This window comes from Macrobrachium rosenbergii, chromosome 33, assembly GCF_040412425.1.
Source record: "Macrobrachium rosenbergii isolate ZJJX-2024 chromosome 33, ASM4041242v1, whole genome shotgun sequence".
Classification (NCBI taxonomy): domain Eukaryota; kingdom Metazoa; phylum Arthropoda; class Malacostraca; order Decapoda; family Palaemonidae; genus Macrobrachium; species Macrobrachium rosenbergii.
This window is the reverse complement of record NC_089773.1, coordinates 10,925,758-10,950,690: the sequence shown is the minus strand read 5'-3', so window position 1 is coordinate 10,950,690 and position 24,933 is coordinate 10,925,758. Positions and strand designations below refer to the sequence as shown.

At 36.9% G+C, this 24,933-nt stretch overlaps 2 protein-coding genes across 5 annotated transcripts in view; one reads left to right on the top strand and one right to left on the bottom strand.

Moving 5' to 3' along the window:
- The first annotated feature begins 1,029 nt into the window (after window positions 1–1,029).
- Window positions 1,030–18,853, top strand: LOC136855781 (angiogenic factor with G patch and FHA domains 1-like). The gene is made up of 10 exons (XM_067133139.1): window positions 1,030–1,113; window positions 1,491–2,018; window positions 4,551–4,688; window positions 7,307–7,364; window positions 9,831–9,991; window positions 11,759–11,896; window positions 13,139–13,259; window positions 15,608–15,806; window positions 17,362–17,461; window positions 18,667–18,853. The coding sequence occupies exons 1-10, from the start codon at window positions 1,030–1,032 to the stop codon at window positions 18,793–18,795; spliced, it is 1,656 nt and encodes a 551-aa protein (XP_066989240.1). The 3' UTR covers window positions 18,796–18,853.
- Window positions 18,854–21,922: 3,069 nt separating this feature from the next.
- Window positions 21,923–24,933, bottom strand: part of LOC136855915 (bumetanide-sensitive sodium-(potassium)-chloride cotransporter-like) — a 120,150-nt gene continuing 117,139 nt past the window's right edge. For all 4 annotated transcript variants that reach the window (XM_067133380.1, XM_067133379.1, XM_067133377.1 and 1 more), the window contains 3 exons: window positions 24,558–24,718; window positions 24,329–24,440; window positions 21,923–23,740 (listed from right to left, as the gene is read on the bottom strand). In XM_067133380.1, coding sequence (XP_066989481.1) covers window positions 23,605–23,740; window positions 24,329–24,440; window positions 24,558–24,718 — 409 coding nt within the window. In that variant the 3' untranslated portion in view covers window positions 21,923–23,604. The remainder of the gene's footprint in view (window positions 23,741–24,328; window positions 24,441–24,557; window positions 24,719–24,933) is intronic.

Genomic DNA, 24,933 nt, shown 5'->3' with positions numbered 1-24,933 from the left:
AAAAAGTCCTCCCAGCAGCTCCTGAGACAATCTGGTTCTCTTCACCTTACCACCTGTAAGTCTGATTTGCTGATTGATCAACCGAGTGTTCGTCTTACAGGGTCTTCATTAAACCAGGTTGCTCCCCTTCTTACCCCTGCAGAAAAGGCTCTGGTTTGTAAACCTAGGAATGATACATATTACTTTGGAAATATGCAATGCTTTTTGGGAACAAAACTTTTGAAGTAATTTTTTGTTTTACTGATACGAGCCATTACTTTACACTAATTACCAGTCACTAGTCTATGTAAGTTGGCACCTGATTTCACTGAGCAGTGAGGTTGGTATGAAGGAAGTTGTTTTTAGATGAGGTACAAAGTCAGGCCAATTATTGGTGGTGATGTCATTCACAGGCGTTGTACTCTTATCATCAGTTAATGTTGATGAGTTTGGGTTTGAGCCCCACTGGTGAGAACTATTGTAAAATGAGGGGATCTCTGAGACACAACAGTTCTCAAAATGATTAACATAGGTACTGTATAAATTTTCATTCGTGCATAAGTTGTACCTCTGACAAGTTGGTGGACTTTTAATATTTTTCATCCTTTTGCAGGTTAGTGGAATAAGAAGGGCAACAGGTCTTATTTTGGACGGAGGTGAAGCAAACAGGATCTCTAAAGTATGTAATAAACCCCATTAATGGAGTTTAATGATTATAAAAATTGCGTTGTGAAAAATTAGCTTTCACCAGCATGGGTCGTAAAAGCGGAAGAAATGAGCATTCTACGCAGAGGGACATTCGCGCAGAGTTGCCTGAACAACCGTCGACGTACTTTGAGGACTTCTCCATGAATGTGGATGACCTTAAAATACAGTGGGGTATATTGTCCGTGTCGACGATTCAGGAGCTTGACTTGTCTTCTGACGAACTGTCAGCAATGCTGATGTCGGTAATTCATTGCTTTCCTTAACTGGTATTTCTTTCACAAAATCAGACCCTTGTTTTACCTGAACCCGGGACACATTCATCGAAGGGAAAAGTGGTTGGGTATGCAGTCGCTAGAATCAAAAATACTTGGGATCATTACCAAAGGTCGTACTCTTGAAGACCATATTAGATACCTTTTAGATAAGGTAATTCTCTCTCTCTCTCTCTCTCCTAGATATCAGTTACGTGAGGATATAAACAGAAATTTCTTAGTTGTATTCATGACAGTGTTGATGAATGCAATCTGACATTATGAAAGTAAATTTTACCAGTGCGTAAAGAAATTGGCTGTTAACTTAGTAAGCTAGTAAATATTGTTTACATTTTACAGTTTTTATAATTAAATTTTGCTGTTGAATAGCCTCTTGCCTCAAGCATTCAATGGTTTGTATGTAAAGCCTTCTCAAAATGTTTGTCATATTCCTAACAAATGTTTTATGTACGCTGACGGTTTAGCTGTTGGTGTGCCAAAAGCTGTTTGTGTTCTGAACTTGGCATGTCACTATTACTGCCTTCTTTTCAGGCTGGAGCTGAGGGTAAAACGTATAAGGAAAAGTCAGAATTTTGCAGTTGTAAAGAACACACAAATTTAGGTTACAGCAGTGATAGGAAAGTTAAAAGTGAAAAAGACAGTGACGTGGACCACAATAAAAATCATGACAGTAACCACAGCAGCGACAAGCTTAGTTCCCGTCGCCCGTCTGAAAAGGAAAGAGACGACGCGAATCTCGAGAAAACGGACGAGAAAATTAAAACGGAAAGCAAAAGTGACGACGATAAAGATAAATTCAAAGCCCTGGTGGCCATGGCTTTTGAAGCGCACGGCATCGACCTTTCCGACATGCAGGAGCCGAGCAAAATTCAGGAGGAGTCGGAGGATTCGAGCGAAGACGAAAAAAACGGGGACAGCGGTTGGCGTGCGAAGGACGGCAAGACCATATCCGATCAGGTAGAAGCTGCCGCTACTAAAGTGGTGGTACAAAGCGGATATGTATTCCACGAAGAATTGGGTCTTTACTATGACCAGACAAGTGGTTATTACTATAACGCTGTAAGTGATGAAGGAAATGCCTTTTTCATTTTGTTTATTATTGAAATTCCATTCATGCATTGCACAAATGTAGTTGTAAATTGTCAAGAAGGTTATGGATATGTAGAATAGGAACTTTACTTAATGTAAGAGATAAAGGAAGCTAAATTTTCAAAAAATTACATCCACCCTAGATTCCAGAAAGTGTAAACATGACTCATGTTATATAATTAATGATTCTGAAAATTTGTTAAGATTATTTTGTAGTTTCATGTCAGTAATTTGTTCGATTAGGATATTTTCTGACTTCAATATTTACTCTGGTGGTTTGTATACATTCTAAACTTCTCAAGTATTTCAGCACTGTAGCGATCACTCCTGTTGAATCGATTCAACATGCCTTTGATTTCAGTGTTGTCTGATGTTCTAGACGCACAAAGCTCCGTGGGCTGCTGTGATGTTTGGTGCATTGAGCATTTGAGTAATTCTTCGAAGTCTAGATTTTAACAGCGCTCATTTAGAGAGAGAAACTTTGATTACATTCTAGGAGTCAAGCTTAGTAGTTACTCTACAAAGCAAAAGTTGTTTTAAGTCAGGTCCTTGAGTGGCCTTATCAACCTCATGCCTTATGGATGTAGGAAAACATAAAGGAAGTATTGAAAGCAGTAATTTTCCCCTTTTAAATGCAGAAAAGTTACGGCAAACACAAGGACATGAAAATAACATACACCGGTAAAGCGAAGGAAAATTGGTGAGGCAGGTAAACTCTTGGTTTGATTACTTTAGAGGATCACAGGATATATAATTCACAAACAGTTTCAAAGATGTCTTGACTCCTGAGGCTAATTCTGATTCTGTCACATGAATTGTATGCAAAAAGATTTGTTTTTTGTAGAATGCAAATAGAGCGAAGAACCTAAATGTCAAAAATTGTTGCAAATTTTCATATTGTTAAAAATTACTGAGCACAGTTAGCTTACAATTGTAAAAGGTAGAACAACATTTTTGAGCAAAAATACTTAAAATTAAAAGGGTTTATAAAATGTGGTGCTCCACTTGAAGGCTTCAGTATGTAAAAATACTTAAGAGATGGAAGTGTGGAAGGGATATCTGAAGATTAAATATTAATGTAAGCAAAAGAAAGCTTGTGGCGACTGAAAAGCCAAAGGAAAAAGTACAGCCTGGAAATTGGCCATATGATCTCAGCACTAGGTACTGAAACCAAAGGGTGTACAAGAGATGTTCGGAACTGCAAGACATAAATTGAATAACAGAGTTCCATTGCCTGTTGCGTATAAGAGCAAGTAGAGACGAGGAAGAGGAAGATCAAAATAAATTTCTTAAAAAAAGAACTTCACTGTTACCTCAGGCAGTAAGGAAACAGGTGTTTCGAAGAGGCATGAATGCTGAAGTCATGGCTAAAGTTCGAGGGAAAGATCGTATTACAAATAAGTGAGTTACTGAATTGTGCCAGGTTCCCCATTTGAAAAATCAACTAGGATCTCAAAGATTCGAGATGGTTTGGCCAGTGATAATAAAGGATGAGGAGTAATAGTAATTGATGTGAAAAAAGCATGACAGAGACCTAAAGAAGGCCAGAAATCGTGGGTAAAGTTGTAGATGATGACCTAGCCCAGATGGGAATTCAGGTAGTAAGTGCTCAAGTGAAAAGACGGTGGGGGAAATTGTGAAGATGAAATCTGATGGAAAATGTAAGATGATTATGATGAGAGCTCAAAAAATGAGGAATTCTGTCCTCTTTTCTAAAATATCATACTCATTTGATCAATGGTTATTTATAGAAAATTCTTGCCAGGAAGAATATTTTTATGAGGTAGCTTCTGAAGAGAGAAATACCATTAATGAACACTTCCAAAATTTGCCAACAAATGTGAGGAGTATGGGGAACTCTCCTAGTGGCCCTGTTGATGACATCAGTGATGTGCATGTTGCTAGCATATTTTTCTCCATTGCAAGATTCCAGTCTGTAGAACCCACACAAAGTTGCTAACTGGAAGATTGGATTCGTGCTTTTCCTTGATTCCCTCTCCTGAGCCCTCGGATCAACGTCTTGACACTAGGACAGTTCATATTAATCTGAGCTTTCGTCATGTCTTTTAACTCGTGCAGTGGTCCGAGCTCAAGTGATGTCATGCTTCCCAATCCTTAGCCTTAATCCTTCATCCTGGTGGATCGCCAGTCACCCTTAGACATTTTTTCACTGAAATATCAGAAAGAAAGAAAACTAGACTGTATAAAGAGTACCACATTTGACATGTATGAAGCCAGATGGATAATTTTCGTAACAAGTTGAGGGATGTACTTGACCCAATGTTGTGTTGCTATTCTCCAAATTCAGATCTTATTTATACAGTGTTTTTAAACAGAGAAGAGAATACCTTTGTATTAGTTATATAGGGTACCTAGTAATGAGTACTGCTAAAAGTGATGAAAACAAAAAACTTGAGTCGGATAAATTTATATTTATTAGACAAAAATTATATAGAACGGTATATATTTTACTTTCTATCACTAATATTCTTATTATTCCAGGAGAACGGGTTATACTATGACCCTAAGACGGGAACGTATTTCTTCTATGATCACAACACACAGTCGTACCAGTTTCATTCTCAAGTTCCTGTAGAAGGAGCGTCGGCCGGAGACTGCAGTTCAGACAGGCTTGAAAATGTAAAACCATGTGATGCAGGATTATCTAGTAGTATTACTTTAACATTTGCTGTGAATGAGTGTGGTCCTCAGTATGCAGTTGCCATTTTCTCTACATTCTGCTCGATAACTTTTTTCGGTAGTTTACGTCGTATAGAGAATTTGACTCCTGTACTGAGAACTATTAACATACGGCTAATTCATGACCTTTCAGTGTGAAAGTGGATGCCGTTAATGATGTGTTCTGTCAGTGCTTATCTAGTTTTAACTGTTCTAGCTTGTGATGAGTTTTGTTTATTAATTTGTTTAGTAATAAGAATTCACAGTTAATATCCTACTGATGATATGCAGAGAAAAAAATTATACTAATACAGAAAATTTTCGTTTTCTGCATATTTCGTGTGCAGTAGCACGAAAATTATTAATATTCCACTTTTAGAATATGTAAATCTTTCTAGTGCAAAATTTCTTTCTTCATGAAGTGACAGTATGTTATTGTCAATATTTTAAATGCCCTTGCATTATATCTTGTAAGCCTGCAAATACTGTAGTATATTGGAGCATTGTTAGATTTGAATTTTAAGTTGTTCCTCAACATTTACAAATCTTTGTTCTTTGTATAAGATATAGCTTTAATTGGCTGTTTAAACTTACTTACAAGGTAGTTAACTATTGATAAATAGGGTGAAGCCCTGCCTACCTGATGGTCTACACTCCACTTCGCTTCGGGCCACTGTCAAGTGCAGATGTCTTCCTTGATTCTCTGTTCCAGCCTTCGCCGTTCTTTCTTTTCAGTGAACTGTCTTTGACACTTAAGTATCCCTGATTATTTTTGCATGCCTTTTTTTTTATCATGGCTTTGTTTTTTGGATATAATTATGAGTCACACCCATGATTTGAGGAAGCCCCTGAATATGAGATGCTTTCCTGCTAGACACAAACCTTGTAATAGGTTTTTTCTTGTCTGTGGAGATCCATCATACACTGTGTGTTCCATGTAGGAGGCATGCATGCAGCTGAAATAGTCCTTGTACAGAGTGCTGTAAGTTGCTGTCTGAACAATAGATGAAGTTTGCTTGATGTAGAAAAGAGAGAAAATCTCCCCAGTGTCGTTGGAGGGTAGTACTTCATGGTGACACCTGTTGTTGCCCTCGCTAAGGACGTAGCATCCCGTTTGCCTATTCCTACCAGTCATTCTGTGGAGAGCCTGTGAGGAGGAAAGGGGGTTGACCATTGTGTCATCACTAGAGGCCTCTTTCCACACTAAGGAAGAGTTCTCTTCTGGTGAGTGCTCTCTCTCGGCAGAAGGGAGGACCTCTTAGGAACCTGACCTTTCTTGGAGGTGCATTGAAGGTCGAGAAGCTCAGGGGGTTGTGGCCTTCCCTGGGCCTGTTGGTGGAGCCCAGTGTGCCTGCTCTTGTTTACCTTGCTGCTACAAGGGTGACCCTTGTGACCAGTACCACTGCGACTCTAAACGCCTTCCACAGTCACAGTCTCCACTGCTTTCTGACCAACCGCACCTACACCAGAGCCCTGCATGTGCCAGCAGTTACGTGTCCTGAGGAGTTGTCTCTTCCTCTTGGGACAGTTCTCCTCCTGATGCTCTTGTCAGCGTTGACCTAGGCTGGGAAGGACAGTAAGAAGTCGGAGAAGCACAGGAGGAAGTCGTCGTTCATCACCATCGTTGTCTTTACCTTCATTGTGTTTCCTTTGCCTCCCCACCTTCAACTTCCAAAGCTTCCGAGCGGAAGATGGACTCGGCAATAATCTGTAAGTTTCAGTTCCTGAGCCTTTTGTTTGGAAGGCTAAGTTCATCCATAAAATGATTGGATAATATCTTCTGTGTAGTCAGATCAGGTAGTTTTCTTCAGTGACACAAGAAGTGTAGGTTTCTTCTCTTCTCTCCTTCTGTGTGTCTACTGACGATTGTAGCTTGTGATAAAAAGCCACGAAAAATGGTTTCTTTCAATTTGAACTAAGCAAATAATTATGCTGAAAACTGTTGGACTTAGTCCAGGTTCAGCTTGGTCAAGTTTTTTCTTTGGATTTTTCAGTTGAATTCCAAGCACAGTCGACCCCTGCCTATTTGTGGTTCCGTATTCGCGGGTTTCTCCGTGGAACATATATACACATTTGCGGAAAATTCGCCTATTCATGGTATTTTTCATAGAAGAAGATCCACAAATTACAGCATTCACAAATTACAGTACTGTATTTTCATATAATTTTCATGACTAAATGCACTTTTTGTGATAAAACTATTAAAATATTATGGTATAACCATTTTTAGAGGGCTTTTTGAACTATCAAAATAGGCAGTTATAAGCGTTTTTAGAGGGGTTTTAAGTATTCGCGAATTAGAGCTATTCGTGGGGATTGGTGGTATGTATCCCCCCGCGAAAACTGGGGGTCGACTGTATATTCAACTGACCAGTTTTTAAACTTGACCACTTTTCACATCTTTGAGTAGCTGTGATTTGAAGGTAATAATTAGTAGGTATTTTCGCTCATGTTGATAGAATTGTTTTCACTGTTTAACGTTTTGTTGCACTCTCGAGTGCGTGCAATGAAAATGTCACATCTAATATGCTCTTTACAATGATTTCATTTTTAATTCCAGTACTGTATATGCTCAACAGGTCGGTGGAGCTCATGTCGCAATGAAATCTGGAAATTTTTCCTCCATGAATTACCCAGGTGAGAAAGTTTTGCATTGTCTGAGGTGGCTGAATGAAGGCCTTTTGTACTCAATAAAGTAGTAGATTTATATAGATATATAAATTAAACATTAAGGAAGAATGTATAAATCATCTCTTATTAGTGTAGTATAACATATTCTCAAGGGGGCTTCTGTTATTCACAAATATTTTGTGAATAACAATTTTTATAGGATCAGTGCATACCCGTTTAGTACCAGTCTAAATTGGCTACAACAGTTTAATATTATCAGGCTGTCCAGACTATCAGAGTAATTGATGAAGTACCTGTAGTGCAATTGGTACTTTGCTTATTTTGTACCTCATTTCTTTTCCCTAATTTTATCAGTTGTATGACTTGTTCATTCTCTAACCTCCCCCACAAATCTTTGTTGTAATGTCAGCCACTGATCCCATAATATTAACTCAGTTTTTTCTGTCCAACTGCCTTTTTGTTTTGCTACTACCACAAGAATAAATACAGTGACCCCTCATTTATCGCGGGAGATAGGTTCCAAGACCAGCCACGATAATTGAAATTCCGCGAAGTACGAACAGCATATTTATTTATTTAATGAAGTAGCGACCTTGTATTTATTTCATTATTTACTATATATTTAAAGGCTTTATAAACCCTCCCCACACTCTTATAAACCTTTCCCACACTATTAGCCTTTCCCACACTGTTATAAACACTTCCTATGCACTTAAACACTGTATTACTATTTTGATCTCCTATCACCGTAATATGCATAAAAAAAAAGGTCGTCCCATATTTGTAATGTTTACGTTCTGAGAATCAGCTGACTGAAGCTGCTCACTACTACCGAAAGAATTAGGAAGATCATTTTTTAGTTGGTAAAAGAAACAAATTTATCAATGAAATTATTTTTAATTTTGTACATAAAAGTTTATTATACAGTAATTCATATTTCATTGAGAGAGAGAGAGAGAGAGAGAGAGAGAGAGAGAGAGAGAGAGAGAGAGAGAGAGAGAGAGAGAGAGAGAGAGAGAGAGAACTGGTGTGTACAGCACAGTAGCTTGGGACGAGACTAAGTCTTGACTTGACAAGCTGGGGATGAGAGAGTATACAGTATCCTTGAGTTGCTTATGTATGAAATTTGGATTTTAATTATTTTTACAGTGATTAAAGATGAAACATCAACAGTGATAAGATATTCTCTTGTGTACCAATCACGTGCCTTGTCCGAGTGCCTGTGGGTATATACGAAGCTTCCAGTCCTTGCGCGTCAGTCTCGCAAGCCGTTCTTCTCGCGTAACATGATGAAACATCGCTGTTTTCCGCAATATGGCTGCCCATATGGCGGTACTTTTTAATTTTAATTTTTCTATGAATATTTCTGAAAAATCCGCGATGCAGTGAAGCCGGCAAAGTTGAAGCGCGATGTGGTGAGGGATCACTGTATACAGTTTTCACATTTTTTATCGGCGTTGTCCTTGCTTAATTAGATACTGATTAATGTATATTCTTGGACTTATTATATACAGCTGCTTCATATCGTATCTGACCTTGAGTGGGGTTTTCCTTAAGCTTAATCCCTTCAAACTTAACCATCATATAGGTCAGAGTCTTGATGTAAGTGTAGGGAATCATGTATATTTTTGTTGGCTTTCCACTTTTGAACGAGGATGCAACTGTTTCTCTTCACCGATGCTGCCTGGATTTGTAACTCTTTTGCCAGCATTGTTGTAAACTCCAGTAGCTTTAAGGCCATTGTATTTGCAGTAACTTTGGCTAAGTTTTCTTTATTTTACCTGTGAGTACTAGTGTAACTTGTTAATTTCTAATTGTACCACTTATTCATAATGCCACTACTCTTGATTATACTGTGTATGGAATACTGTGAGTGGCACAGTGTAGATGATACTGAAAGTTCTTAACCTTTTACTGTTCATCTTTGTACTTTGGTGTCTTTCCCTTATTTGTCCAGCTTCTTTAACTTTACCTTGGTACAGTATTCACCCCTCAACCAAAAACATGTATCCCATCTTTGAATAGCTCATACATGTCATCCTTGTGTATTTATTTAATGCGTAACCTACATGACCCAGTTCCAGAATGCAAAACAACATTTACAGTTAAGCAACAGAGATCAGGTCTTGAAAACAAATCCCTTCAAGAGTCTTTGTGACAACATAGCAAGTTTCGTTTTGCTCAGTCTTAGTGTGAAATTTTTTAGTTACATTTATTCAGTAAGATATAATTTTCCTATTAACAACGGACCGTTTGAGCCGGCCTTACGAGAGCTAAGAATGTAAAGTATTGTGGACTGGTTAATGTGGATGTCTCAAAATGAATGAAATGCATGAGGAAGGTCTCTAACTAGAAAGTAAATTGCTTTTATCTTTTTTTATCTTATGATATTAAAAATCTTTAATGCCTTCAATTAAACTTGTTCATTATAAAAGACAGAGTAACTGACCACCTTATATTTTATATTTCCAGACAATCAAGGAGAAGTTCCTCCATCAATAAGGTTAATGGTTACAGAGAGTGGAGTGGACAAAGTCAAAGTGGGCGAACTCCATATAATAACCATCACTGGTGGTAAAGTTGGAAGGGATCCTGGGAACTTGATTCAGCTGTTGGACATCAATGTTAGTAAGGTATGTATGTCACCCGTTCTGCTGTGCTTTTATCAGAATTTTACGATTTAATTAAAAATGGAAGGAAGAAGGGAAGAGAGTATTGTTAAGGTACTTTAAAACTGATGAGTTACGTGTGAAAAGTACAGGTGAGTGACATTGCTGGAGTGTACAGTACATACACCACCCTACGTACAAATGAGTTACATTCTGGACAGCTATTTTTAAGTTGGTTACTGTACTCTTCATGTCTAAGTACAGTATGGTGTAAAATCAATACAGTATTGTACGTTTTTTCATCCTAAAACACAGTACACTGTATGTACAGTACTGTATGCTTAAAAAATCACAGTAGATGCATGTGACTTCAGTGTATAAGTGAATCCCACAGCAAAATGACAGGCAGAAGTTCAGCACCAAGCACTTTCGCGTTTATAAACGCATTGTCTGAGTCCAGATGATGCATGAATAAACATGAACGTGCTTGGTACTGAACTTCTGCCTGTCATTTTCTTGTAGGATTCGCCTATACAGTACTGTATGCAAAGAATAGATGCACAAAACAAAATTTGAACTTACTGGTGGTAAAGGGGAGTACTCTTAACACAGTCATAATTTGTGATCCCATTTTGTTTGTATCTGAATGTTTGTAAGTTGAATGTTCGTAAGTAGGATGGTGTCTGCAGTATGAAAGTATTTGAGAATGTTCTGCAAACAAGTTGAGGAAAATGGTTTAAATTGAGAAATGTGAGGTTGCCTTTGTGCCAAGGAGGTTAACAACTGCTGAAACTGTACCATGTCAAGTGGAAAATTATACTACTGTGGATCAACAGAATGCACTTGGCAGAGTCGCAAGAAAAGCAGTTTGGTGGAAATCACGAAAAGATACCAAATTCACTGTACTAATGATGGAAATGTGTTTCTTTTCCAAATAAATCTTTTATGCAGTTGATAACCAAATTGCAGATTGGTTTAATTGCCAAAAAATGAAAGATAATGAATGCCTTCATTTTGCATAACAAGAAGTCTTCCTAGATGTTTTTGGACTGACAATTTCTTTTATGTCTTTTGTGAAATTTGTATCATTTGGAGGACACAATGTATTTAATCGTGAAATATTTTAAAGCATAATTTGGTCAGATCCCCCGTTCCCCAAAATATCATGAATAGAATCTGTCAGTGTGTTATATTTCCCCAAATATATTGAATAAATGGTGCCCCTGTATTATTTTTCCTAGGGTGTATGAATAATCTACAGTAATGAGTTTCTGTGTCCCAATATTGCCTTGGTTTGTTAAGTGTTTTTCACCAGCTTTTCAAGTCCTAGACATGAGCTTTTCTTTTCATCAAAGCACTGTGTTACTCTTAACAAGATTATGTTGTTTATATATCTTTTATTAGCAAGGTTACACTATAAGTTATATTTAAGGTTTATAAAAATGTTTAAATTTTTTGAGAGATGGGAATGTAACTTTTGAGAAGGGGCCTCGTGCGTAGAATAGTATGTTCAACTCTGGTAGAGGTGTGTGGTCTCTGTAAGCACTTATTGACATTTTTAAATAAAAAAAAATTGATCGTACTATAATTATCTTTTTATCTAACAGTCCAGTTTCTCTTAATATATCTTTGTTCCAGTTACGACTATTCACACAAGGAAAAATCCTTTGCAACACCTGGAGATGTATAAAAATGTGGCTTATTAGTAGTCTGGTGAAAGTGAAGTACTTGAATAATGATTGCAATTTTTTCAAAGCTTTTAACTGATATGCATAAATGGACTCTTCCCAGGAACATGCGGAATTTCTCTATAAATCGGATGGCCCCGACGATCACCATTACTTCATCAAAGATCTTGGTAGTAACCAAGGAACTTACATCAATGGCACTTGTATATGCATACCAGGGGAACCTAGCGAAGAAATTGAGGTAAGTCAAGTGAATGCGCTCAGAATCATTCAAATGTCACAGCAGGTGTTCTCAGTTTATTGAAGAAATTAAAAATTCATTTGATGTATTTTAGCTGTTTGCCACTTTTCTTTGTTGCTATACCAAGTAAACACCCTGTTGGAAGCTTCCAAATTTTTGGGGTAAGTGGAAATACTATGGAAGGGAGAAAACAAAAGAAAATATTACTATTAAAGAATACTGATTAGTGCATCAGTCAGGTACAACTCACAAAGGATTAAACTTGAAAATCGCAAAATCGTAAAAATCATAAGAAAACTTACTTTTAACTGTAATGAAAACTACTTATTATTGAGTTTTCAAAAAAACCTTCAAATTATGAATTCTGCCGGGAAAATTTCTTCCATCGTATTAATAACATTCAGCAACTGTAGCCCTCTTTGATGCTGTACTTTGAAATGGGTGTAAATAACAGTGGAATTGAAACCGGGACTGCCTGTACTTTAGTGCATCAGTCAGGTACAACTCACAATGGATTAAACTTGATCAGTATGGTAACACGACTCATGTAATGAATACGTACTTTTACAAATGGGAAAAGTTCTTAGTTTAATAACATTCATTAATCCCATGCTGTAATTTGAAATGGGTGGCAATAACAGTGGAGTTGACTTTATCCCAGAAAAAAACCATCGGGAATAACTCATCTAAGTTGTTGTCAACTTAGGCTTTTAAATGAGTCCCATCATTGCAGGTGGCAATGGAGTGTTTATCCCATGTCAGTAATAATAATACTTCAAATGAGTCATCCATAATTCCATGTCATAATAATAATAATAATAATAATAATGTATATCAGCATTTTTGACTTACAAAATTACTGAGAAGCCAGAGAGGAAGGTGAGAAAAAAAAAACCCTCTAAATTAAATATGAAAGTAATGTACAGATTACATGTAGGTTTTTGAGAAGAGATATTGTCAATAAAATGCTTTTAGCGTAATGTGAAAGATAGAGCATAATTAAAAACCAATGCATTATATGCAATTCGTAATGTCACCCATTCGGATTTTCGGTTGAGGTGGGGAGGGACAAGGATACAAAGTTGCTGTTTTATATCGGTAGTGTTTTTTCATCACATCCAGTAATTTTCAATATCCGACAGGGCCTTGGATTACTGTTAATTTACAAACTGTTTGATATTGTCTTTTAACTCTTGCATAGATTCTTTAATATAATTCATCGAATTTTCTTGTTAATAACAGGTGGGGCATGGTTGGGAAATACAGTTTGGATCAATCAAGATGAAGTGTCACATTCATCCAGGATATCTAAGCTGTAACGAATGCGAGCCAGGAATAGTTCGAGCAAGTCAACCACAACTTAGTAAGTAAAGGAGAAATGAAAGTGTTAACCACTGTATAGGTGCCGTTTGATTAAATGGGTCAGAATTCCAGCTTAATTCTTTCATCATTCACTCATGGGATATTCTTTGTTGTTGTCATGACAGCTTATTATACCTGAAAATGGGATGTTCTGTTATATGTATGTTTACTCTGCAAGTTCTGGGACTTTTTATAGATTATATTAATGAAAACTTCAGTAGTTCTGAGGCAGGATTTTTTTAAGCATCTCTCCTGTATGGGTATGAAATTGAGATCTTGTTTTGTAATTGATTGTCAGTGAATTGAAAAAGAAATTCATCAGTAGTATCATATTTTAAATGGAGAAATATAACTGGCCAATTGAATTGCATTAGTTGCTTCGTCATGTTTAAGAAAGTGGATTAGATTTTGTGTAATCACATATTTCAGTTTTTACATTTATGGGATCAGATGTCACATGAGTTTTCATCTTTCTTGTCCTGTGCTTTTTTGTCATCATTTATAGCTTTTCTCTACAAATTTCTTGGTCTTCATCCAAGATTTACAATGTCTGAAATGAAATACAAGAGGATGTAAGCAGTTCTTACCTTTGGGATGCAAAGGATCAGAGAAGGAAAGCAATTTCTATATTAGAATCAATACCAAATCCATAAAGCAAGGGTTCTGTTAATGCTGATTTGTATGCCGTGGCTGTTGTAACAGCAAGGCACTTGTCTGCAGAAAGTTATATAAGAAACTGTAGAAGTGTTTAAACAGAGATCTCAACTGGGGTCTCAGAATGGATGTAATATAACCATACTGTCAATACGGACTGGTATTGTCAAGTAGATGATGTCCGGAATTTTGCCGGAAAGACGTAGGTTCCTCTTTCGGTACCCTTACTGAAACCTGGACCCAATGAGAGAGCTTAAAGCGAGTTGTTTCATCTTAAAACTTGTTGCCAGGTGCATGTTACAAATTTCACACATATCTGGCAACCAGCCACATTCCCCTTTATTCCTACAACGGCTACAAGGGCTATGTTCATGGCAGGTGGTATGGGCCGCACCCACTGGCGAAAAGCAAGCCAAACAATACGCTGCGGCACACTTAATCTGTGGGCCTTGCATAATAGCGGCCCTGTAGTGAAATAAGGAACGAGTTTTTATTAGACGCTACTTGGTACTAACCATCCATAATACCTGTATAGGCAGTACACTTGGAATACTGCAGGCTAACTTGGTCACAAGTAGGTAGCTGTCGTATAATGTTATGACAGTGGTTATCCATAAGGCATTAGTATTACCATGTTCGTAATTACTAAAACGTTAGACGCGCTAATTAGTTAACTTTGGCACAAGTATTTAGCCATATTGCTGTATACTGTTAGCCCCGATACAAATGGGTTTCTTCTTCCAAGATAGTAGTCATGTATTAAATTATATAATTACTTGAATGTTACACCTTTCAAGCTAACTGTACTGTAAATCTAATTTGTTCACCAGGCCTAGGCTACAACTTTGAAAGGTACAACTTTGGTACATCAAGAATTGTGGCCGGAGAAGTGGGGAGCTTGTGTTGTTAATGAGAAAATGGCAAGAGATTTGGCACCCAAAGGCTAGGAAAAGAAAGATTGAAATGGTTTGGATGTGTAATGTGACTGAATGAGTAGGTGGTTAGAAAGACAGTAGATATGGAAGGAGCAAGACAAAGATCTGTAGGAAGTGTCAGGAAATGATGATAAAAAGGTATAGATGAAAACCTGAGCCTGATGGAAGTTCAGGAGAACAGGACAGTAGAATGGTAAGATCTCATTCCATCATTAACCCCTCAGTGGGGAAAAGATGACATAAGAACCTTTACTATGAAAATGATGAGGACAGGGCAACCAAAATTTATAGTGCACCAATGTCGGAGTGTAAAAGTCAAAATGAGTTTTTTACTCATGAGGTAGTCCCAGTTGGGAATGTTGAACACATCAGGAAAGGTTTATGGAACCTAGATAACACAGAATTTCAAAATTATATTTTGTATGTTGGGATCCAAGTAATATTAACATTAAATGTACTACTTGTTTGAAGAAGAAATCGTACTACAAGTCATCGCTTATTGCTTAAAAGCTTTATGTGCCTTATAAAAATAATTTCAAATATTCATTGAAAAACGAACTTATCAGGTCGAAGTAGAAACTTACTGATGCATTGAAATATTGATATTTTTAATCTCCAAAATGTTTATTTCTCAGTGCACATCATTATTAAGTGTCCATTTATTGTATCCACTTGCTTTTGCCATGTGGCATTTTTTATTAGTTTTATTTTGTAGATTTAAATGTGAAAATAGACTGGTATCAGGGTTTACCCTTTACAGAGGACGAGTTCCAGAAAGTGAAACCATCAGTGGAGAAAACGCGACTGAAAGTTTTGAAAGCCATGAAGAAGAAATATGCGTTAAACGCTGGCAAGACACCGCAACTTCCTTCGGATTACGAAGACCGTGCTAAGAAAAGACGAAAAGAAAAAGGTTCGGACAACCCTTACGAAAAGACAGAGGTTGCTTCGACGGAAACGTAAGTATAGCGGTACTTTCCGTGATCACATATACTTTAATCGGTGTTACATCCAGCTGCCATTTAGAAGAACAGGGTTCTTTTTCTCAGTGTCATAGAGTTAGAAACTTCAAATTTTGTTGTGATGAAACCCACACTGGAGTGTACTACCTACATTTTGCCTTGGGGTATACCCTGTAGACAGTACTAGAGGCTCTTTGCAGCATCCTTTAAATCTAGCTGCTGCTTTCTGCTTTTTCCTCTTTATCCTGTTCCTATTATTGACGTGTGGAGTTTGCAGTTAATCTAAAAAAAGGCTATACATTCTCCAAGTATCCTGTAGACATATAATAATCCCATAATATTGCTGGTTTCCTTTGAAGTAAGCATAAATTTCTCTCAACGAACAACAGTATGAACAGAACAAATGAGTAGCTCTTGCAATCTAAGCTGTTAAGGAATTAATGCAAGTGATTTGTAAAAGTCATGGGTTAATCTAGTACTGTCTGGCTGTCCAATTTTAATTTTTTTGCCCTAATTTTCAGTTCTCATTGGAAAACAAGATTTTTTTTACCCAAATTTTCGTTTCTCATCTGAAAACAACATTGACTTGCTGGTCTGGTTAAACTACTGACAACATTGATAAATTGGAAATTTTGTTCGCTGATCTGTTACGTCACGTACGTTTAAGAAGATTTCAGAAGTCATAAATTACTGGGGAAATTGCCCATAAAACTGCTGTAAACTTGCATGAGTGAGCGTTTTATGAGAAGAATAAAAAAACCCTTAAATAGATATTCAGAGAGTAATGCAGCATATATTGTACTATATAGAGATGTATTGATAAGGTAAAAACATTCAGAGCATAAACAGTAGATAAGATAGCATGATGTTAGAATTATAATTAAGTAAGCAAGGAACAGGAGAAAACTACTGTCGACCAAGTATGGAGCTAAATGTTTTATTATTTGCTTTTGCATGATAATCACAATGATAAACTTGGATTGCTGTAAAACCTGAAACTGATACACCAGAACGCGCTCCCAAAGAATATCGACTAATAATTGGAGGGCAGTCCGTCACATATTTTCTTCCTCATTACACTGGCAGTGGCGCTGTGACGGAGATTGCGCTTTGTAAATTTGTCCTCCATTTTTGTCTCATCATGTTCCGAATTTTGATCCTCTTTCTCTGACATTCTTTGCATTATTAAATTTTCTGAATCTTGAGAGGAATAGGAATGACAGTTATATGAGAGTAAAAACATAAAGCACTTGAAGCTACGAAGTCAGATTTGATTTTGGGAGTCTTTTGTTTCTGGTATAGGCTGTGAATATCTTTTCATAACATTGCTATTTTGCAAGGCTGCTAGAGTAGATATTTTATTATTAGCTGTAAAAGCAATGATTGTCGGTAAAAGAACGACACTGAAATTTTGATCATGTAACATGTGATGTGGTTTTCAGTGAATTGCAGAGCTTTTATTATTAATTCAAGTTTTACATGAAAGTCTGCCATGTAACGTAGGTTCGGTTATGTGCTTTTTATATCTTCCTCACTTTTCTGTTCTCAACAGGGAGCTGAAGGATACGAACAAAGGTTTTGAAATGCTGAAGAAAATGGGATGGTCAAGAGGTGATGGCCTTGGGAAGTCTCAGTCTGGCATCACTGCACCAGTAAGTATCAAGGGCAGCTTTTAATTCAAGTAATTTACGTAGGTTATACGTTGGAGTGTGTATCTGAAATTTTTCCAGCCAGTTTTTAAAGTTGTTTATACACATCCCCAGAGACTCAAAGGAATGTAATGGATTAAAACTAGTGCTTTAACATTTTTTCACGTTGTCTTGTTGCGGAAGCATTGTGTCCTTGAAGGTTGTTTGTAGAGTAACTTGTTTTAGGTTTGTCCTATGTTTTTGTGCCGTTTTTCTCATGTATGCACAACCTCATAACTCCGTGGTTCTGTTTGTTTATGTTTGTTCATTTATCAAAAATCTAGCAAGTGTTGGCACCATGAGGATTCTTTGTTGCCATCTGTGTAAATAAGGTTATATATACTGCATATCCTGAGAAATGTATAGATTTATTTGCAGCACCAATTAGATGATTTTTTGGATACAGTTGACTCTGGGATTCGCAGGGGATAGGGACCACAACTCCCTGCAAATAGCTAAAATCCATGAATACTTGACACCCCTCTTAAAAATGCTTATAACTGCTTATTTTGATTGCTCAAACACCAAAACCCCCTCTAAAAATGCTTATACCTGCCTATTTTGGTAGTTTTATCATGAAAAATGTATTTAGTCATGAAAATAATATGAAAATACAGTAATTGAATATTTCTCTGAAAAATTCCATGGTTAGGCAAATTTTCTGGGAATAATATGGACATACATTCCTCGGAAAAATCCGCAAATAGGTGAAACCGCGAAGCATTTGTTGGCTGTGCAGTTTATAGTAGACTGAGGTCATTTCTTTCACGCACGCACACACACAGCGTCTTATAAGTAAATTTTGAGAGTGTAAATATGTAAATGAAATAAATTGCAATTGAATAACATTCAAGTAATTTAGTCCTACATTTGGACGTGCTTAGTGCCACCTCATAAGCGTTGCTCTTGAATAGGCTGTGGATATTGAAGCATGGTAAAGTTAAAGAAATTGGACAGCTAGCTAAGAAGAGAGCTGAAGAATAGGACAAAAAGTATAGGACAAAAAAGTATAAGGCAAAAAATGGTACAGTTGAGGGCCAGAGGGTTCCTGAAAAAACTGTTAATGCTGCAAACAGTGTGCCTTGTAAGACTTATTGTAACTAGCACCCGTTACAGGGATAGTGTATTATGTAACTTTTCTATTATTCATTTATTTTCATTTATTTTAGATTGAGGCTGCCAGCACTGTCGGTCGAGGGGGACTTGGATTTGCCTCTGGGTTACCGCCACCGACGTCCGGCGACGTCAAGAGAAAGAAGATACTCGATGTCACGGTGCAACGCTTTAAGAAACTGTAATGTTAATGTTGTGGTTTGTGATGTTTGTATAATTATCTACATAAAGTAAGTTTTGTCATTTAAATTTTCGTAGCCTTGCAATAATGATAAGTTAATTCGATAAAGCTTCTTGAAGATTATCTTTGAGAGGCTTCTGCAGTTGAATGTCAACATAAACTTGCAGTTGTGGATGTGCAGCTGAAGATGGTTGGATTTTTTTATCATCATAAATATTTATTAGTCTGCTGGAAAAGGAGTACTGGGATGTAGGGTAACAAGATCAAAGCCTGATATCTTGAATATTGGGTACCTGTATGAAGATAACAAAGTACTCATGCCCAGAAAAGGAAACAAAGTGAGAAATGATTATATTTTGAAAACTGGAGTGTGATGCTCGCAAAACCATGTATTCAGGGAATGATTTGAAAAAAAATCACAAATTGAAGAACAAATAAATTCAAAAGCACATACAGTTTTGGAGTGCCATGCTCCCCTTCACTGTAGAGAATTAATAATGAATTATCATGAAGTGATAAAAAAATAGGTCAGATGGAGCGATGAGTCATAAAGAACATTGGAAGAAGAAATGCAGCGTTGAGTAGAACATTTTTATGAGATCATGAGTAAAGACTTGTAAGCTTATAATTTGATTAATACACTGGAAGCTGAGGGAGACCTGAATGCACGAATAAATACATTCACAGTTTTTGAAAAGGAATCAGTAATAAAGAAACTTACGAATGGGAGGCTTTAGACTGATGCAATCCCTGCTCTGGTGGTGGCTGCTCAACAAGTGTAGCTCATCCAGTGCCCCTAGCAGGACAGTTTGTATCTTACCAGATGTTGGCTGTGAGAGTTTTAGAGTGAATGGGATGATCAGGTAGTGGCAGGCAGTAGAGAGATTTGATCCATCATGTGCTGGAACTGGTTAGATACAGGAGAATGAGCTCCCTCCTATTTTGCTATATTTGATTGTTCCTACACAATACAAATTCCTTAATAGAAGCAAGCCCCTTCCTCCCTCTTACTGATAACAAAACAAACGAGGTTAGTGGCAAACATATGTTTTGTTGTCTCTGATAATTACAGGTTCTTTGGCTTCCTACAAGATTATAATGTAGGCAGGAGTTCACATTGTCTCTTAGCCTGGATGTCTGGGTGTTAAGTAACCTTTTGCTTAACAGATCAGAGGCATACGACTCCTTCCTCTGTCTTATCTTTGGACAGGAAGTGAGCCCAGGAGAGCCGAACCTCCAGTCGCTTCTGAGGCTTACTTTATCCTCCTTCCAAGAGTAGTCTCCCAAATGTTAAGACCAAAGGTTTGTTTTTTGTATGCGGTCTTAAAGTATGTGGCCTACTTCGGCCACCCCTCATTCAGTTATCTGGGCTGGAAGAAAAACTGATACATCACAGTGCTGTTGGGGGTGAGCCAGGTTGGGCTGTGCCCTCCTTCTCCACCCCCATTGGCTGTCTCTGGCTGTCTCCCATTGCCACCAAAATCCTTGTGCTTTTTTAACCGGACTCCAGCAGGCGCTAGAGAAATTCCCCTACGTTAAGACCACAGGTTTGATAGTTATGAAAAATACAGATTGATTTAAAATTTGTCATTTTAATGTATATCCCATCTCTACCACCCCACCTGGTCTTACATACAAAAGATCAGCCATCCAGGTTCCTCCGGGTGTCAGTCTGCAACCCTTGCCATCCACTAGTGCCACCACACAGCTAACCTTGTAACAAAGTTCATTTAACCACTCAGCTATGCACAAAAGATATTCTCTGCTTGAAAGGCTATGGTTTGTATACCTAGGAAAAATACAAATTACTTGCAAATTTTGGTATATTTGTTATATTTCATCAGAAAAACTTCAAGTAAGTTTCGGCATCACCCACGCTTCGCACAAATGACATTCGACAGTTGAAGTTAAAGGTACGTGTCACAGTTATTTTTGTTATTATTGTGGAAGTTCACGTGGTTGTTTTACAACTTCCTAGCCTGAGTTGGCAATCTTTTATCATGAGTTGGTTAATATTTTAAGTGATTTAGATGCAATGTCTTTCCTTCCTGATGGTGAATCCCAGTCAGAATGTTACTCAATTCAAATTTTAACCAGAATCACTTTAATAGCAGCTGCTACAGCTTTAGGTCCCCCATAGGGGGCTAGTGCCATCAGTGCACCTCATGTGGTGCACTGTAGGCATTACTTAAGGTTCTTTGCAGCATCCCTTTGGCCCCTAGCTGCAACCCCCTTCCATTCCTATTACTGTACCTCCTTTCATATTCTGTTTCTTCCATCTCACTTTCCACCCTCTCTCAATTTCAGTTTCAGTGCTAAATGACCTTACAGGTCCCAGCACTTGGCCTTTGGCCCAGATTCTACATTCTGTTCTATTCCAGCTTTAGGTCAACCAGGATCTTGGCAAAGACAGAATGGTTTATGTTCTTAGTTTGTTTTTTGTATTTATGATTTGAGTTTGGTACTTTTCTTTCTTGATATTGTCATCCCAGTTGGGCTTCTGTCTTTAACTTCACCATTCTTCTCAGGCAGGTATTTGGGTCTCACTGAGGTACCAATTCCTATCTTCGTGTAATACAAAAATGATTGAAAAATGTTGTGATTTGCACAGTAATGTTTTATTGCCTGACAGTGTGGTGTGTTCTCCTCCGAGTGGCTGTGCAATTTTTGTTCACTGTAGGAGCACACTGTAAAATGATTGGAGAAATGAGGTATGTGGTATATGCTACTTGAGTACTTGATGTGCATTCTCTCTTCCCGAATCACGTCTTTCCTTCATTTAAATTTTAGGTCATTCTGTCTCTCAAAGTACCAAAGCAATGGTTTGTATTCAAAGTTAAGAATAATATATTCCATATGTCTGCATTATGAGAAAAATGGTGACACCTGGATGTTGCTTGAGGCTTTTCTGATTTTGCAAGCAGCTTCTGCTGTGAGCTTCCATACAAAGATTTTAAATAAGTTTAGTAAAATTAAGATTTAAAAACAAACTCCACAGTTGTTAATTACAAAATACTACCTTCATTTCTTGAAATACCATGAAGGGGCATTTTACAAATTCACATTAATGATAACATAGTTTTAACAGAACACCACCTCACTTATTACATACAAGGATAATGAAAGAAAAATTAAGAAAAAAATAAAATTTACTGGCTTTTTCTTCTTTCATACCAACAATTTATAATCAAAATTTGTAAGAACGGCAGAGTTTTGTTCAAATAATATTTCAACTTCATTACATATATACAGTTTAAAGTGAAGTCATTTGAGCATGATGTCTTTGTGCCATTTGTATTGGCAATTACAAATGTCCGTTATTATTACTACTCTGAGTAGCGCACTTCACTAGACACTTGTCGAATTTTGTCCATCAGCTACATTAACAAGCTAAGTCATAAAACCAACAAACTGTCTATGTACATGATTATAAATCACACGACACCATGTTGGGGTTTGTAATATACTTTATGGATTGACTCATTTTCTAAGAAAACAGTTATGGACCACTATCAATGAAACAGACACAGTTTGTCATAAACAGCAGATACCAAATCGGTATACTCCATTTGTATTTTAAATACGTCTCTAGTATTTGTAGTTATGCAATTGACCGGTAAGGCACTAATGCCAAGCATTATATTAGATTCCATTTTGCATTTATTTTCTCGTGGTAATTGTTGAAATAACAATCATGACTTGTCTTACACACACACAAAACTGTTGGTTATTTCCTTCAAAAGGTGGAATGTGCAGAACTATATAAACAAAAAACAAAAAAACATAGAAAGGAATGTAGGAGTATCATAATGCATTGTAAATAAAAAAACCTTTGCTATGCTACAGTTTGTCTAAAATATAAAAAACTGGAAGTAGTTGATGAAATCCAAAAGGTAATTGTCCACTTAAATGCTAAAACAAGCCCCATACAAGACCCTACTAAGCCTTAAATGTCTGTCAGAAACTAAAAGCAATTCAATGACACAAGTGAGGAATTACGACGTCATTCATAAAATGCGGCAAATTTTGCAAAATGATCACAATGTGAAATGATATGAAATATTAGATAATTGCTTGGATGAAATTTTGTGCAACATTGCCTTCTAAGTAATGGTGATGATATAAATGCTATAGTTAGTCTACACTACTCGAAAAAGTTTCAAGAGATTAAAAGTAATGCACTAAACTATAACAAGCGACTTCTCAAAAGTGTTACCATCCAAAAAACTATACTGTACACCTGAATTATTACCTTAGTATCAAAAAAACTGTTCACTGGAAGACAAATGTAACTGTAAATGTGTTCTGTAGTAAGGTTTTATAACCACTTACAAAAGATTATCTCACATTTTGTTCATGATACGGCCATCCACAGCTTAATCTTTTGAGGAAACGAAGTGCCTTATTATAACGCTAATCCTGAACATGATCATTCACAACTTCGTAAAGTGAGTTTTACAAAGTGAATATGAGCAATACATAAAAACTGCTAACAAAATTTACAAAATTAATTTTACTGAGGTTGATTAAACTACCTATCCAGGCATATCCATTCTTAGTATGTCACAGGTACACCTGTAACAGTCTACATAATTAGACTGTACACATCAAGCTTTCCTGCAAAACTCTATTATTAAAGTATAAAAGAACAATACTTTCCCTGCTAAAAGTATTTAGTATATCAGTCTGTATACAAAGCAGCGTAAACATTAGTCTATTGATTCCATTACCATACCCAGCATAGTAATTTGTGCACTGACACAATCTCTTTTTACCAAAAATACTAGCTATCACTAATGCATGTAACCTTGTCTTAAGAGTAGAATGTCAAGACAGAAGTCTGGTTACCACGAATGAGGAGGAACGGAGGCATGTCTCTTGTGAGCGTTTCTATCCAGGCCATGTAGAGCGGAGCTGACACCGAGCTCTTACGTGGCATAGGCAGAGTCCTAGAGGGTAAAATAAGAGAAAAATATTATATATTTACATTTAAAACAAGATCCACATGCAAATACATGATGTACACAGGCACTGGCCCCTGCTATTTGCAAATGAAGGGCTGTTTTTATATCTTCTACAATGGAAAACATTGTAGAAGAAAAATCCTTTAGAGTTATTCATCTATTCTCATACTTTAGCCTGTGGTTTTGCCTATAATCGTCACGTTACTCGAGTATTGTAGACTTGCATGGACTTCAATGCCAAAAATGACCATTTGAAAAACTTGACTGGAGTGGTGTAGTCAAAGAAAATAAATAATCGGGAAGTTTTGGGATGATGATTTTAAATAATGAATTCTTCAACTGGTTATTAATTTTTCACCTAACACCACAGTCTAGGCAGCTGAGAGCAAAGCATAAAATAAGAGGCTTGTACAATGTATGGGGGACTGAAGCATTTTGATCATAAGAAATGGTTTTTGATAAAGCAGACAAAATTAAACTAAACATTTCACTACACTAATATCATTTGTAAAGCTGTATAGTCTATGTGCTGCTCATGGGCAGCATTTAAAAAAATAAACAAAAAAAACTTACATAACAACCAAGGACGCATCCTTTGAATTCTCAAGTAACAATTCACGGAGACGAATATGACGATTAGTTTTCTCACGCTGACCGAGGAGTTCTGCTTCACTGATGAGTAGCCCTGCAGATATATTGATAAATGAGAAAAAATTTAAATGCTTTACTTCTTGGTCCTGGCAAGTTTTTAGGTCAAGGTATACCATGAGCAATAATATTTGAAAGAAAAATTAGCACGTGCCTTCGTTTTCTTTAGAGATCTCTTCACTGCTCTTTGTTTTGAAGTCCTCAATTAACTTGTCGAATTCCATCCTGGAGGACTCTGCAGCTTTCTTTGCAACGTCTGGGATAACAATGACATCGCTGTAGTCGATACGGAACTTGGCCAACAAATTTGCCATACTGAAAGGGAGAGTTTAAGGTCAGTGGGAAGTATTATGTGATACGTCCTCTATATGTGATAATCAAACCTTACCACTGATGAACGAAAACCGCTAAAAACCAAAATGAAATCTATAAGTAATCTAAACAGAAGCGTAAATTAAGAAATCTAACCCCAATTCCAGACCTTACAGTAGTTTTGATCATAGAATTTTGAAGTTACTTCAACATTATTC

Coding starts and splice junctions, on each gene's coding strand:
- LOC136855781 (XM_067133139.1), top strand. CDS start 1,030: ATGCAGTCGCTAGAATCAAAAATACTTGGGATCATTACCAAAGGTCGT. Junction 2,019..4,550: donor GTGGTTATTACTATAACGCT/GTAAGTGATGAA, acceptor TTATTATTCCAG/GAGAACGGGTTATACTATGA. Junction 7,365..9,830: donor TTCCTCCATGAATTACCCAG/GTGAGAAAGTTT, acceptor TTATATTTCCAG/ACAATCAAGGAGAAGTTCCT.